This window comes from Diadema setosum, chromosome 11 (genome assembly GCF_964275005.1).
Source record: "Diadema setosum chromosome 11, eeDiaSeto1, whole genome shotgun sequence".
In the NCBI taxonomy this organism is placed as follows: Eukaryota; Metazoa; Echinodermata; class Echinoidea; order Diadematoida; family Diadematidae; genus Diadema; species Diadema setosum.
Genome location: NC_092695.1, coordinates 28244755 through 28258245, shown reverse-complemented (window position 1 = coordinate 28258245; position 13491 = coordinate 28244755). Strand labels below are relative to the sequence as shown.

At 40.8% G+C, this 13491-nt stretch overlaps 1 protein-coding gene across 1 annotated transcript in view; it reads left to right on the top strand.

Annotated features, from left to right (window-relative positions):
* Positions 1-13491, top strand: part of LOC140235392 (C2 domain-containing protein 3-like) — a 55640-nt gene that overhangs the window by 4667 nt on the left and 37482 nt on the right. Inside the window, 16 exon segments of the mRNA XM_072315419.1 lie at positions 339-447; positions 744-823; positions 1277-1482; positions 2062-2194; positions 2915-3167; positions 4197-4392; positions 5382-5495; positions 6568-6639; positions 7065-7353; positions 8020-8224; positions 8824-9067; positions 9496-9654; positions 10215-10464; positions 11328-11431; positions 12164-12293; positions 12874-12992. Coding sequence (XP_072171520.1) covers positions 339-447; positions 744-823; positions 1277-1482; positions 2062-2194; positions 2915-3167; positions 4197-4392; positions 5382-5495; positions 6568-6639; positions 7065-7353; positions 8020-8224; positions 8824-9067; positions 9496-9654; positions 10215-10464; positions 11328-11431; positions 12164-12293; positions 12874-12992 — 2663 coding nt within the window.

Below are 13491 nucleotides of genomic sequence, written 5' to 3'. Positions count from 1 at the left end.
AATACGCAATCACCCCACAACAGCTTATCTTTAAATGGGCCTGCAAGGAGTTAGGTAACAGAGTTAAAAAATGTTCCAAAGTGAAATGAATGCAATAGTGTCCAAATGTATTCTAATCGTATTGCCAAAGAGTCTGTTTGTCACCTGACAGTGAACAAGAAGATTATCAACAATTATAAAAGAATTGATATCAAGTAAGAATGTTCTCCAAAAGACACCATCCATTGAAATCTCTTAGATGTTTCAGAATAACATACTAACAATGCTAATTTCATCACTATGAGAAAAAAAAAAAGAAGGGATATATTCACAGTACATCCTTGACTCCATTGTGCTACATATGGGAAGTGTCAGTCTGGACGTCTTGCAAGGAGCCGCCATGACTCTTTCCGGAAGAGCCCAGGTCAATGAAATCAGTGTCTTAAGCCCGCAGCAGCCTGTCTCCGGGTAAGCCACCTGCTCTTGCTATCAATTATCAGTCGTGTGGTTAAAATACACCCAAGCACCAAGATATTGCCCTGGATAGTATGGTGGCCAGCTAGCTCACCTGATGTTACTCAGAGGCAATGGAGTGTTATAAAACAGCAATATCTGCTAGTATGCTGCTGTGTTTCAGTGTACAATGTACTTGTTCACCTTTTGAGGTCATAAAAACTGCCAAATGCTTTTATGCCTACCTACTTCTATTTTCAGATCTCTCATGCAACTATGAAATGTGAATTCCACTCTCTTTCGTTGCACAGAACGTATCCAGTGTTTTCAACCAGAGATTCCCAGAAAGTTGGTGAAGTCCATGTGTCCATGATATTTGAACCTCTCATCGGTAAGAAGAGCAGTATCTGGTGTCTTATAGAAGTATGCATTATTTCATCGTATTTTTCCTTGTACATCAGTACTTCTGCTTTATGTTTTTTGGCTCAGTTTTCCAAAGCTGTTTTACATTATTAGAACAATTTCTTTCATATAATTGACAATAAAAGAATTCATGCAAGTACTGTATTTATGACACTTGGGCTGCTTGTACCACTCAGTTGTATATATCGATAATTATTTAGTTTGATCATTAGATATTGATAATGTTTGCGCATAAGATTTGATGAATTATGCATATCGCATCTTAACTAATTGGATTGTGACATCATTTTGCGTTTGAAATAAGGAAAAAAATGCCTACATGAGCCAAAATTACATGAAATCACACAGCCAATCAGCTTAATCACTCTTGCGCAATCAATCACACACACACATGCATATCTCATCTGCTTTCACCGTCCAGCCTCTTACGACAGTTCCAGCTCGTTGCCAACGACAGACGCAAGTGCCTTGGCGCCTTCCAGCACTGCCGAACGTGGTAGCGTCCAGTCGGGGATGTCTCATCGTCTCTCGTCTTCACACGATTCTACCCAGTCAGCCAGGAGACAGAAGAAGACGTTCCCCACCTCCAGCTCAGCTGAGGAGCCTACCACATCAGCTGCCTCTAAGGTTAGGCCATGGAAAAAAATCACCTTCCAGGGCAATAAAAGTAATTTTGCATAAAACAACAATGAAGTGGTCTTGGATAATCCATCTCCTGCCCTTCTCCTCCCCCCCCCCCCCCCCAAGAAAAAAGAAAACTAAAACACACAACCAAACAAACGAACAAAGAGAAAAAAACTGCAAACATTACTTTCCCCTGACAGAAACAGGCTTCTTATCGTAGGTGCAAATGGGAAGTTGGCAAAATTCAACCAGTGAAGCAGTGTTTCACTATTTGCCCTCATTTAGTCATTCCAGTATAAGAAAGCACAGGCAAGTTTCATACGTAAAGAGTCTAGGATTGAGAGGAAAGATGTGGAAGAATGAATGAATTAAGCATCATCATTATTATCTTTGGAGATGTGGTTTTCTGTGTCACAAATCACCCACAAGTACTCTGCTGTTTTTCAACCCTGTACTGAGGTATAGCTCTCGATTCATGCACAGTTTCACAGGCATAACTTCTGTGCAATGACTTGCACGCTGTATAAATTTCATCAGCTATTCTGCAGCTGATTAATGTTTTTCTGTCACTTTTCATCGTAGGTCCACTCAGATGCAGTGTCCAGGGATATGGTGTCTGACTCCAGCTTTGCTGATAGATCCCACCCATTCTCACTCGGTCATCGGCACACTGGACCTGAAAAATCTTGGAAGGAGAGGGAAACCCACCCCAGAGGTAAACAAGGTGCCATGAATACAGCTTAAAACAAAAACACAAAGAACAACTATTCTTGTCAAATAATTACATACAGTTTTGTACTTTGTGGTGCTACACAAGTGTTACAGCCAAGTTAGAGATTCTAGACTCTGGTCAAATTTCTCAGGAGAATACACCATGTAAATTTTGAAATTTGTCATTCATGTCACAGCTTATATGAATCATTGTACATATGAAGCAAAATTTATACTTACGGTGACTGCTTTCACCTAGCAAAAACTTGTGATAACATGCTAAAATGTTGAACTCATTTGAAATCATTACAAACATGATTTTTCAAATGTCATTCAACTTTAAGAGATTAGTTGGTTAAAACTTTGATTCCATTCTTACTAATCCTTATCTATGATGTGGTGTTGATGTCATGTGTTGCAGACTTCTCCAGAAACCAATTTATCCATACTGCAGAGCTAGTTTCATGATTACTTCTTTCTTCATAAAACTGTTCAATTGTAGTTACAAATAGTTTAGATCATTCAGTAGGCAGGTTGCGCTCAGACTTCAACTTCTTTCATGTTTAAACTGTTCAAATTGTAATTAACTATCTCCAGTCATCTTGTAAAGCTTGTTGCACTTGAGAGTCAACCATTATCTTTTTTTTTTTCCAAACTGTTCAAATTGTAGTTGACTATCTCCTGATGCTCAGTACTAACATTCTATTTCACTCTGTGATTGCAGATGCAGTGAGAATTCCTCTGTCTACCCTGCCGAGCTCCAGTAATACTCAGCCTCCCAGCCAGCCACACCACTCTCAGCCAGACAGACTGGGGCCAGACCTCATCTCTGCCCTGCTCGATAGGGGCAGCAGGCTCAGAAATGCCATGATCAAGGAAGAATTAGGTCACCACTCGAGGGCCAGAACATTAGCGAGCAATCCCATTCCTGCTGGACAAACAACTGCTGCGGAGATGCTACCGAAAGCACACACCAGGTACGAGTCTTAAATGTGACGTACCATAGGTACGTCATATTAAAATCCACAAAAATCAGACCTAAAAAGGAGTTTTGTAATATTGATATGTCTGGATAATCATATGTAGAATGTGTGTAGTGAACCATTCAACCAATTAACCTGCTAACCCCTTGGTTACTTTTAGGTTTTGAATTACCATTTTAAAGATAAAATGTAGGAGAGAACAATTCACCAGACCTTACATTCAAAAGCCCTTATGTCAAAAGAAAATTAAGACAGGGTGAATTTTTGGTCTCTCAATTCTCAATGGACTGGGAACCTCCCATTTGGACAAATTTATACATTTCTAAAGCTGTAATTTACGTCTAAAAAATTTGACCTTGATTAAAAGACCTTTCGGCAACTTTTTGTTGGTTTGTGATGCAAGGTTGCAAATTGCACTACACTTTGGTTGATGATGACCCACATTATTTTTTTTTTTTTATGTATCATCATGGGAATGGTCTTTTTCTCACAAGTTTCTAGTTTCTTTGAATTTGAATTAGAGAAACGGATGCTTCAGGGCATTTCCAACACGTACATGTAATTCATTCAAAGCCAGAGCAATTGTCACATCATAGAAGCAAAAAGAGTTTTTTTCTTTTTTTTTTTTTTTTTTGATATCAGTATGTATGTTTTCAACTCATTAGATTTATGTCTAACTACAACGTACGTCTCTTGTTGATAGCATGATATACACTACAGTGATGAGAATGATGTAAAGTAGTAGATGCGTCTTTCAAATTCTTATTTGCTTGGTCCACAAAGAGATGTCTGGAAATCTAACAGCTCCACAGTTCCACAGTTGTCAAATGATCTGACATTGTAGCACAAGGCAATCACAAGATGATTATGCAGAATCAGCAATAGTCACCCACAACTCTACGCATTGTAGGCAATGGCTGCATTTGAGATTTCAGCTTAAAAGTTGGATACAAATGATTTTTGTTGAGCAGTAGCAAGCAAGATAAATAACAGCATCAATTCCAACACTTTACTCCCGGTCAGGAAACGATCCACGGGGGATCTATTCAGGGAGCTCCTTCATGGGGGCAGGGATGACATTCCCGTGAGGGATACTGACCTGTCCGTTGCCCAGGGCAACCAGGAGGATGCGGACGCAGACTTGGAGAGCCGGGCAGTGGAGTTACTGGTAGGAGATGTGATGAGTGCCAATGACCTGAAGAGGCTGAAAGCTGTGCAGGTAGGAAACTTTGCCAGAAAGAAGACCAAAACACTGCAACATTAGGCCCGTTCACACACAAGGGAAAAAGTGCGATTTAAAAATCGATTTTCTTATCGCGATCAAAATTTCGAAATTTTTTCCAGTGTGGACAGAAAAATCTCACTAATTACCGCGATCCTTATCGCGATCCAACTCGCACTATTAGTGCGATTTTTCAGAATAATCGCGATTATTTTGCCAAGCGTCGTGTGTGTGAGCGCGATCGAGATTCGGAAATCGGTATTTTTTGTCCCATCGTTCGTAGCGCGTGCGAAACTCTATTTGGACTGCGGGGTCAGTCTTCGGTCATGCAAGATTCGCGCATGCGCAGTTTGGCAACTGATCGTTCTTTCCTTGCTGCGAAGTGCGATTTTTCCCTGTGTATGAACGGATCGAAAAAAAAAATCGAAATTTGGATCGCGATTGAAATTTCGATTTTCGTTGTTTGTGAACGGGCCTATTGAGAGCATAATCAGAGGTAGAAACTTAATCAGGAACTTGCTTCGAGATACTGTACACTTGTAATCCTGTGTTTGTAATAACAGCAATGGGCTGTCCACGAGATTTGTTTGATTGTTTGTCGTTATTTCATTATTCTGTTTTGTTGTAGTTGCTTTTAAAGACAGTAGTGAATTTTGTAGCACCAAGTATGGAAAATATGCCTTGTTTTTACACAGAATGTGTCACATATGGAGAGGCATGTAATATGGAAGTATCTCTCTGATTTGCCCTATGAAACCTCCCCAATTTACATGTGTGTACGTGTTTGCAGACTTGAGTGCTCAGTTCTCACAGTGAACCACTCTGAAATAGCACATCCACACCTCTCTCCTAATAGCACTCATGCCAAAGACAGCAAATGTCTGCAAGTTACTGTTCTTTATACCAGTTTACATTTATTGAATTTTTTTTCCTCTGGTATGAATTTCTCCCTCCCCCCTCTCTCGTCTCACTCCTCTCTCCCACAGTCTGGTCTCTCTCCTCCCACCAGCCCGTCTTCTCACAGTGATGTTGACTTCAGTGAGGAGGAGGACCCTCTCCATGACAACTCCATCCTGGAGGAACTCTTCTACAAGGGAGTGGTAAGACCATCATGCATCTCCCTTGCTAGCTTCTAAGGCAATTACCCCCTGGACAATTACCCCAGACCCTTCCCCTGACCCTAGCCCTAATCCTAATCCTGAACCTAATCCTAACTCTAACTCTAACCCAAACTCTAACCCTAAACCTAACCTAACCCTAATTTTTACTCTAATAACCAATATTTAGCCAGGGGGTAATTGTCCGGGGGGGGGGGGGGGGGGGGGGGGGGGAATAATTGCCCTGATACGCCCTGCTAATGACTAATCAGTGCCTGGGGGAAACTTGAAATCTTGCATATACTTATTGTGCTTGTGTGTGTGTGTGTGTGTGTGTGTGTGTGTGTGTGTGTGTGTGTATGTGTGTGGTGATGTTGTTTTTGTTGTTGAGGGTGTTGTTTTTTTTTGCGGGGGTGTTTTTGTTTGTTTGTTTGGTTGGTTGGTTGTTTGATTTAAAGGATGGAGACTCATACAGGTGTTGCTAGGTATATAACTTTTCTTTGTGTCAGAATCAAAATTTTTCACATCTCAGATGCATGTAGGATGCTGCCATCTCTCCTCTGACATGGTACACATTTATCTGGAAGAAAATATTTCCAAATCCTTAGTAGGAACAAAGAGCTGTAAAGGTATTAGAAGAAATGTACATACGATGTATACATCAGTTCATCTCCCCATATATCCTATCTGTCTATCTTAGTTTAAAACACCTGCTCCTTTTCTGTCCATGAATGCCTAGATTTGATTTGATTTGAAATTCATTTGTTTTACGTGACCACCAGGGAAGCATTGAATACTTATATAAAGCAACTGACCACAGGGCCAATGACTCACAGCCACTGCATCCAGTGGACAAGGGGATTGATGGTCGATTGTCTTAATCTTTGAACCACAAAAGGTCATTATACAGAGCAGCAGCAGTAGAGAGAATCATCAGCTACCTTTATGTGTAGCATAACAAACCTCAAAGAAGGTTTATTATGTTCTATCCATCAATTCATCTGTGTATATACCCATTATGTCAGTTAAAACTTACCACATCTTCTCCCCTTCAATCTGTGAATACTTTATACAGGGCAGCAGCAGTGAAGAAAATCTGAGTGACCTCCTGAACTCTGACACCAGTGACGAGTCATCTCCTCAGAGGGTGAATTCTCAAGCTTTGCAATTTTTTTGTTTTGTTATATTAATTTGCTTGACCAGCCACTTACTGCAAGTATATTTTAATGAGTGTTTGATGACATTGCTACTGATATCATTGGCATGGCTGGTAAAACTTTCTAAACAGCTTTTATGTATGTGTTGAATGTGCCTGAACTACAGGCACTCTCAGAAATGTAGTGAAGTAAAGTATGCCTGTGTGGCTTGTGAATGAAACTGCTCTCTTGTTGATAAAAGTAGCCGCCTTTCCGACATGGCCACTGAAAAATCTGTTAGTTAATTAGTTCATGGCATGGTTTTATCAGCAACAGCGCAGTGCTGAGAATTATATACTGACAGAAACAAGAGTTTATTTCACATAGTTGCGGGACACTCCTTTTAAAATAATTGTCTCTTTATTTTTGTCTGCAGAAGAGGAAAGCCTCCACCAAAGCATCACGCAGACTAAGGAGGAGCTTGGATTCCTCTCAAGGCAGACAGAGGGATGAAGATGTGGACAGCAACAGCTACCTTGATGCGGACGGACAAGACGATGCTCCTCATCATCCTCCTGGAAGATCACACCAGGCAGAGGAGGAGGAGGAGGAGGAGGATGATGGGGAAGGAGGGAGGGACACACATCAGTCCTTGAGTGAGTCCAGGACCTCGGAGTCAACCTCCATGATGTCGTCTGAAGATTCTCGCCATCAGAAGTCACCACGTACGTTGCTAAGTGAAAAGCAGGGTAGAAATCTCAAAGTGCATCTGTACGTAATGTCTGTATGGATTTCATGTCTTCTTGGATGTGTGGGATACTTGATGAAAAATGTCTGTTTCTGTCATAGTCTCATGAGCTAAGCAAAAGACATCCATTTAGATAATCTTGCCACAACGAATGCATTTGTCATCCCAACAATGATGTTGAAATGATGTAAGTAGTGTCCTCCTTTGTTTCTCATCCTCCAAAGAGGCACTAAATTTTAGTGTTTTGTGTGTTAAAAAGAGCAGGCAGAGGTAAAGAAACTTACTTTTCATGTCCCTATATGATGAAATTGTAGGATACTTGATTGTATGCCAACCAGTGACAGTCACCTGATAATGTTCATCAAAGACGGGACACTTCACAAAGGTATAAAATGATACATTCTCATGTGTCCTTGAAGTGGTGAAACTAGGATACTTGACTGTATGCCAACCACTAGCAGTCTCCTGTTCAATATTCATCAAAGATAGGAGACTTCAGAATCTGAATCATGCAAAATACAGTGCTGTTATGATCATTTGTGACATCCTTGAGTCTCATTCACCATCTTCTCATTTCATTGTCAGCTCATTCTGTCTCTCAACCTTTCCTTCCATGGCAACCCCCGCCCATCCCCACCCTCAGGTGCCAGCGATCCTGCGTCGGGCCTGAGTGTGCAGAGACTGACGTTGCTGGGGCGCGTCCATGTCGCCAGGGTGACCATCGACAAGATGACCCTGAAATCAGCACCAGTCAGCCGCATACCGGTCAGGATTGATAAGAGAGCTGGCCAGAAGAAGCAGGGAAGACCAGAGGGGAAACCCCCCAGGCCAGAGACCCAAAGAAAAATGTAAGTGTAGACACAACAACACAAAACTGCAGTTGGACAGACCAAAATATGGAGATTCTGTTTACATTCATTTGAACTTTCTCATTGTGGCTGTCTTTCAACAGCTGTGAAATATTGATTAAGCTTAGGATCAAAATTGTCATTAAATTCTACAACCATTTTTGGATTAGACTTCCTGTAATATCCATGAACGTTCTCAGCCAGGTAACTGGAATTAAACCATGTTCCTAATTCCTTGGAATCAAAGTACACGTACATATAGCAGGCAAAAATATTAGCATGCTTTTATTTTCACACTATTTGTATGTCATGCGAGTTGTACGAAAATTTCCCATTTTTCAGTATCTAAAAGGACCAGTCTTTGTTTGTCTTTTTCCCAAGAGCAAAGGCGAATACTTCTGTCTTATGTTTTAACTCATTGACGACGCGCTGATTCTTCTATAACACATTTCCCATAGACACCTGCCCGAGTATACTTGGGACTAACCTTCAACAGGTTAATGTATAGAGAAGTAAAACTGAAATCTCTTGCTTTCGTTCCTGTAATTATTGTAGCTACGACATATTTACATGTCTGGTTTGCTATGTATATTCTTTAGAACATACTTTGTGGAGTACCAGTTTCCTGTCAGTCAAGCTTCCTCAGCCAGGAGCACCGGTCCAGGCGCCATGGCAACAGAACTGATGCGGGTGGTCTCTAAGAAGGTGTCATCCAGCGGGAAGGAAGTTTTGTTTGGCCACCGGTCTGTGTTTCCCGTCCAGTTCGACGGTCAGGCGGTGGACAGGTGGTGGAAGCAACTCCTGGTCTTCAAAGTCTTCTCCAAGACAGCTGGGGATATGCACGTAGGCAGTCTCTTCCTTTTTTTAACTCCGTCAAGGGAGGAGGATATGTTTTCATTGGCATTTGTTTGTTTGTTTGTTTGTTTGTCCGTGTGCAAAATAACTCAACAAGTAGTGAACAGATTTGGATGAAACTTACAGCAAAGGTTCAGAATGACACAAGGAACTGACGAATAAATTTTGGTAGTGATCTGGGGATTCGTATGGATTTTATGAAGGATTTTCAATATTTTGGCAGGTGGGGTCGATGAATTTGGGAGTTCAAGCTGCACATTTTTTTTTAGATTTGCATGCGTGCACTAAAGTGCGTGCTCTAGTTTCTGCTAGGGGGAGGCAGTGTCCAATATGTTCTCCATTTAATGAATCAGTAAGCAAATGTGGTGACATCCACTCTGATGTACTGGTATGTGTATTCATCCCTTCTGTTGCAGCCGAATCTCCTGGGCGTGTCCAGTATTCCGCTGCGGTTAGTCTTGCAGAGCCCAGATCTTGTGCGCCTGGCCGAACTGCAGGTGAAAGACAAACAGGCTACCAGAGGTGCAAGCCCCCCAAGCACGGGACATCATGGACGAGTCCTGGGAACCATTTCAGTGAGTCATTCAGTTATCGCGGATTGGTCATACTATGGCTAGACTATGATTGAGATGTATTCTTTTTTAATGCAAGTGTGCTTATGATATGTCACAACATCACAATCAAGTTAAAGATGGAATGAGAGAGAGAGTTCTATGTTGATTGTATGTTTTGCTCAAGCCTACACAAACATTCTGGAGTTCCCAGCATATCTAAAGAAAGAGACCTGCTATTGTGCATCTGCATATCACATTTCTTCTTTTCTTTCTATCTTGTTGCTGGATTTGATTTGATTACATTACTGAAACCTAATATAGACAGAGGGTCTTGTCGATTTGTTAAATTCTCCTATTAAAATAAATCAATGGGTATGTATTAACATGTAGTATGATTAAAAAAGCATTTGATATATGTGAAGAGATGTATGGTCATATAAGTATACAAGTATACGTATACAAGTATACACCTTGTTACAGGTGGTTTTGCATAGCCGATGTCTTCATGGTATGATCAATTAGGTTGAGATGTTTGAAAATGGTTATTTTAGTTCTTTTTATCTCCTTTTTTTTTTCCCCAGGTCAGCATGGAGCTGGCATCAGACAGCAAGGATTTTTCCTCAGCGCTGGCTAAGACACGAGTGGCCGAGATGCAGGGGGCCAAGATTGTTCCTCTCCCGTCCACAGATCCCAGGGTGGGAGGACTCGGTGGTCTTCGAGGGCAGACAAGTTCCTTACATGAGGAGCCGTCAGGAAGCAGTGCAGGGAGGGGTGGGGCTGACTCCGAGCCACTAGACCCAGGGGTTGACTCTTCTCATTCCCAGCCAAGAGGTAGGCAGAGGACTGTTATATGAGGTGGATGCAATGGCAGCAACGAATGACTTTGCTGATGATGTGATTGCTCTCAAAGCACCACTGATAGATTGACTTTGCTTCCTTTTCACAGGAAGCAGTTTATAAATTTCCTCATGTCATTATGCTCCTCAGATTTGCTTGTAATACGGTGTCATGCACTGACATAACAAACTGTAACAGACCAAACTCAAACACATCATGACTTCCACCCTGAAGAGTCAAAGTACTGCTACTGTACCTCTCACTATGCCATTGTTGTAACCATTGCTCATGTCCTAGATGGAACACGTCTTATAGCCCTAGATGTGTTGTGTTTTCCATCACATTCGATACCCACAGCAAAGATGATATAACTTATTGCAGATACTTGTCTGAAAGGATAAAACCATATCTGATTTTGTCCTAGCTACTGTAACCCAGTTGAACTCTGACTATTGTCTCATTAACAAGTGATTTGATTCAGACAGAAAAAAACAAAATGGTTGCACCAAAAAATTAGTGGCACCCTCCTCCCCCCCCCCCTCATTTTTCATCAGCAGCAATCAACACCTTCCTAGTTTTCAAAGTGTATGGCTGATGGATGTTCCGTAACAGTCAGAGTTGTTCCATGGTTGGAAAGTCATGCAGACTTCATTTTCAAAGTAACGTAATGTTCAAACAAACGCTATGGGCGCACCTTGATTTGCACGTGTGAAAAGAATACAAAAATATTCTTTCTACTATATTTCTCCTTTTTTTTGGGGGGGGGGGAGGAGATGAGGGAAGTTGTATACTGCCACAGTAATGTTGACAAATAGATAACCTATTGTATTGGGGTAATCTGTTCATCTCAACCTCAGGTGTACCAGTGGCTGCTGATAGAGTCAGAGTTAGTCCTTCAGTGGAGAATGAGGCAGCTGACGGCAGAGAAGCCCCTGGAGCGAAAACTAAGGATGAGTATGAAGTATGTTGATGTGTATTCCTTGACTTGCATTGCAACAACAACAAAAACAACAACATGAGAGTAACAATGATAATCTCTTCTAGCATTTACAGCAATGTTAATGGTATAAACTAGTTCACTAGGAATGGAATGTCATGTCATCTATGTGCCTTGAGGTAAAATGGCATATTCTTGTATTTAGGGTCAGACTTAATTTAGTCATCACCTCTCTGTAAAGGCCACCTGCCCACCAATACTACCTTTTCTGTCTTGTGTGGTCTCTATACACAGGTTTGACTGCATTTTGTTCCTGTATTTGCATGCTGTCTTTCACAGATTCTTGTGTTGACATTTTGTTACAACTGTACCTTTTTCAGAATCTGGAAGTGTCTGTAGCTTATCCAATCATCATTTACCATATATTTCAACATATTTATATTGTAACTGTTTCAGCTTTTTAAAGCAAGGTTAGCATAATATATTTCATTAAGTATTCTTTCATAATTCTGGTATGTAAAAAGGAAAGCACATAGCAAGGTAAATCTGGAATAAAGACAAAGTGTGAAAATCATTAATTTAGCTCGTTTGTTAGCATGATATTTTTCATTAAGTATTCTTTCATAATTCTGGTAAGTAAAAGGAAAACACAGAACAAGGTAAATCTGGAATAAAGACAAAGTGTGAAAATCATTTTTTTTTTTTAGCTTGTTTGTTTGTCACTAACTTTTGTTCCCCTCGATGTCTCCCTACCAGGCCCTGACACTTCATTCTCTGCTGTACATCAGAGAGGGGCATATTCTCACTGCCCCACCCTCACCTCATTCAAGGGAGTCCTTTCCAAGACCACACCCTTACCCAGTATTTGCAGGACACCACAGCTTAGGTGGGTCTTTTGATTACAGTAGCAATGCAGTGATACCATGTAAAATGCCTCAACTGGCTTCTCTTTTAACTTTTTCATTTTAATTTGGAGGGTTGTCGTTTTTGTTTTCTTGTCATTGCTTTGTATGCAGGTTTGTCATCTTGGGTAGAGATTAAGTCAAATTATGTCTAACATGATAGTCTTGTGGGAAACATGAAGTTAACAACAGCTCTGTTGTTGTGTTTGGACATTTGTTTGTTTGTTTGTTGTTTTCCTGGGTGGGGGGGGGGGGTTGTTGCCATTTGCCTGTTTCTTGATTTTTCTTGATAGTAGAGGAAAAGTATTTTGACATTCAGACATCCTAATCAGAAAAAGGCACTCTTGCCATGTAAAACTAGTCCAAAATAGCTGTTAAATAGCAGATATTTAACTTGATCATGATGATATCAAGAGATTGAATTAGATGTTGAGTCACATATGATTCCTTGTTCTGAGTACAGTGTACTTTGCAGACTGACTGGCAGACAGATCTCTCCCTCTCACAAAAACCTCATGCCCCTTTCAAGGTCTAGCCTAATCACAGTTTGTTCTGCTTCTGCAGGTGGCAGAGACAGAGTGGTGCACAATACCTACTTGGTGGGCAGAATGTTCTGGTCTGATGATGCAGCAAGGTCTGAGGTGTGTTGGGGCACCACTCAGCCCAGCTATGACTATGTCCAGGTGAGTACATGCACTTACAAAAGATATTTTGCCATTGATGTAGTTTACGTGCAACATGGGCACCATCTTTATTATATTTACTTGACTGTGTCCTCTTGTTATATTAACATTGTATAACACTGTGAAGCAGTAGGCAATAAATCATAACAGAGTAAAGAAAGACACAACTGTCTCTGTTTATCTCATGCAGAGTTATTATGTCATGTTGAAAATTAATCTTGACATTTGACTGTATGGTCTAGGGTAAAACTGATACAGCTTTGAAAAACACTGAACCTTATTGCCAGGTATATGATCAATTTTGAATGCAGAAATTTAGAAGTAAGTATTACCTGTAGACCCTTTTTCATTCAGTGTGAACCCCAATCTCAAAACACTAAAATCTATTTGATGACTGTTAATCTCTTAGATGGAGAATAGTCTAGGAAAAGTCTCTCATAATTTTGACAAATTTTGCCAGGCCTTGATGAAGGTACTTATTTCAGATCGATTCTTTGTC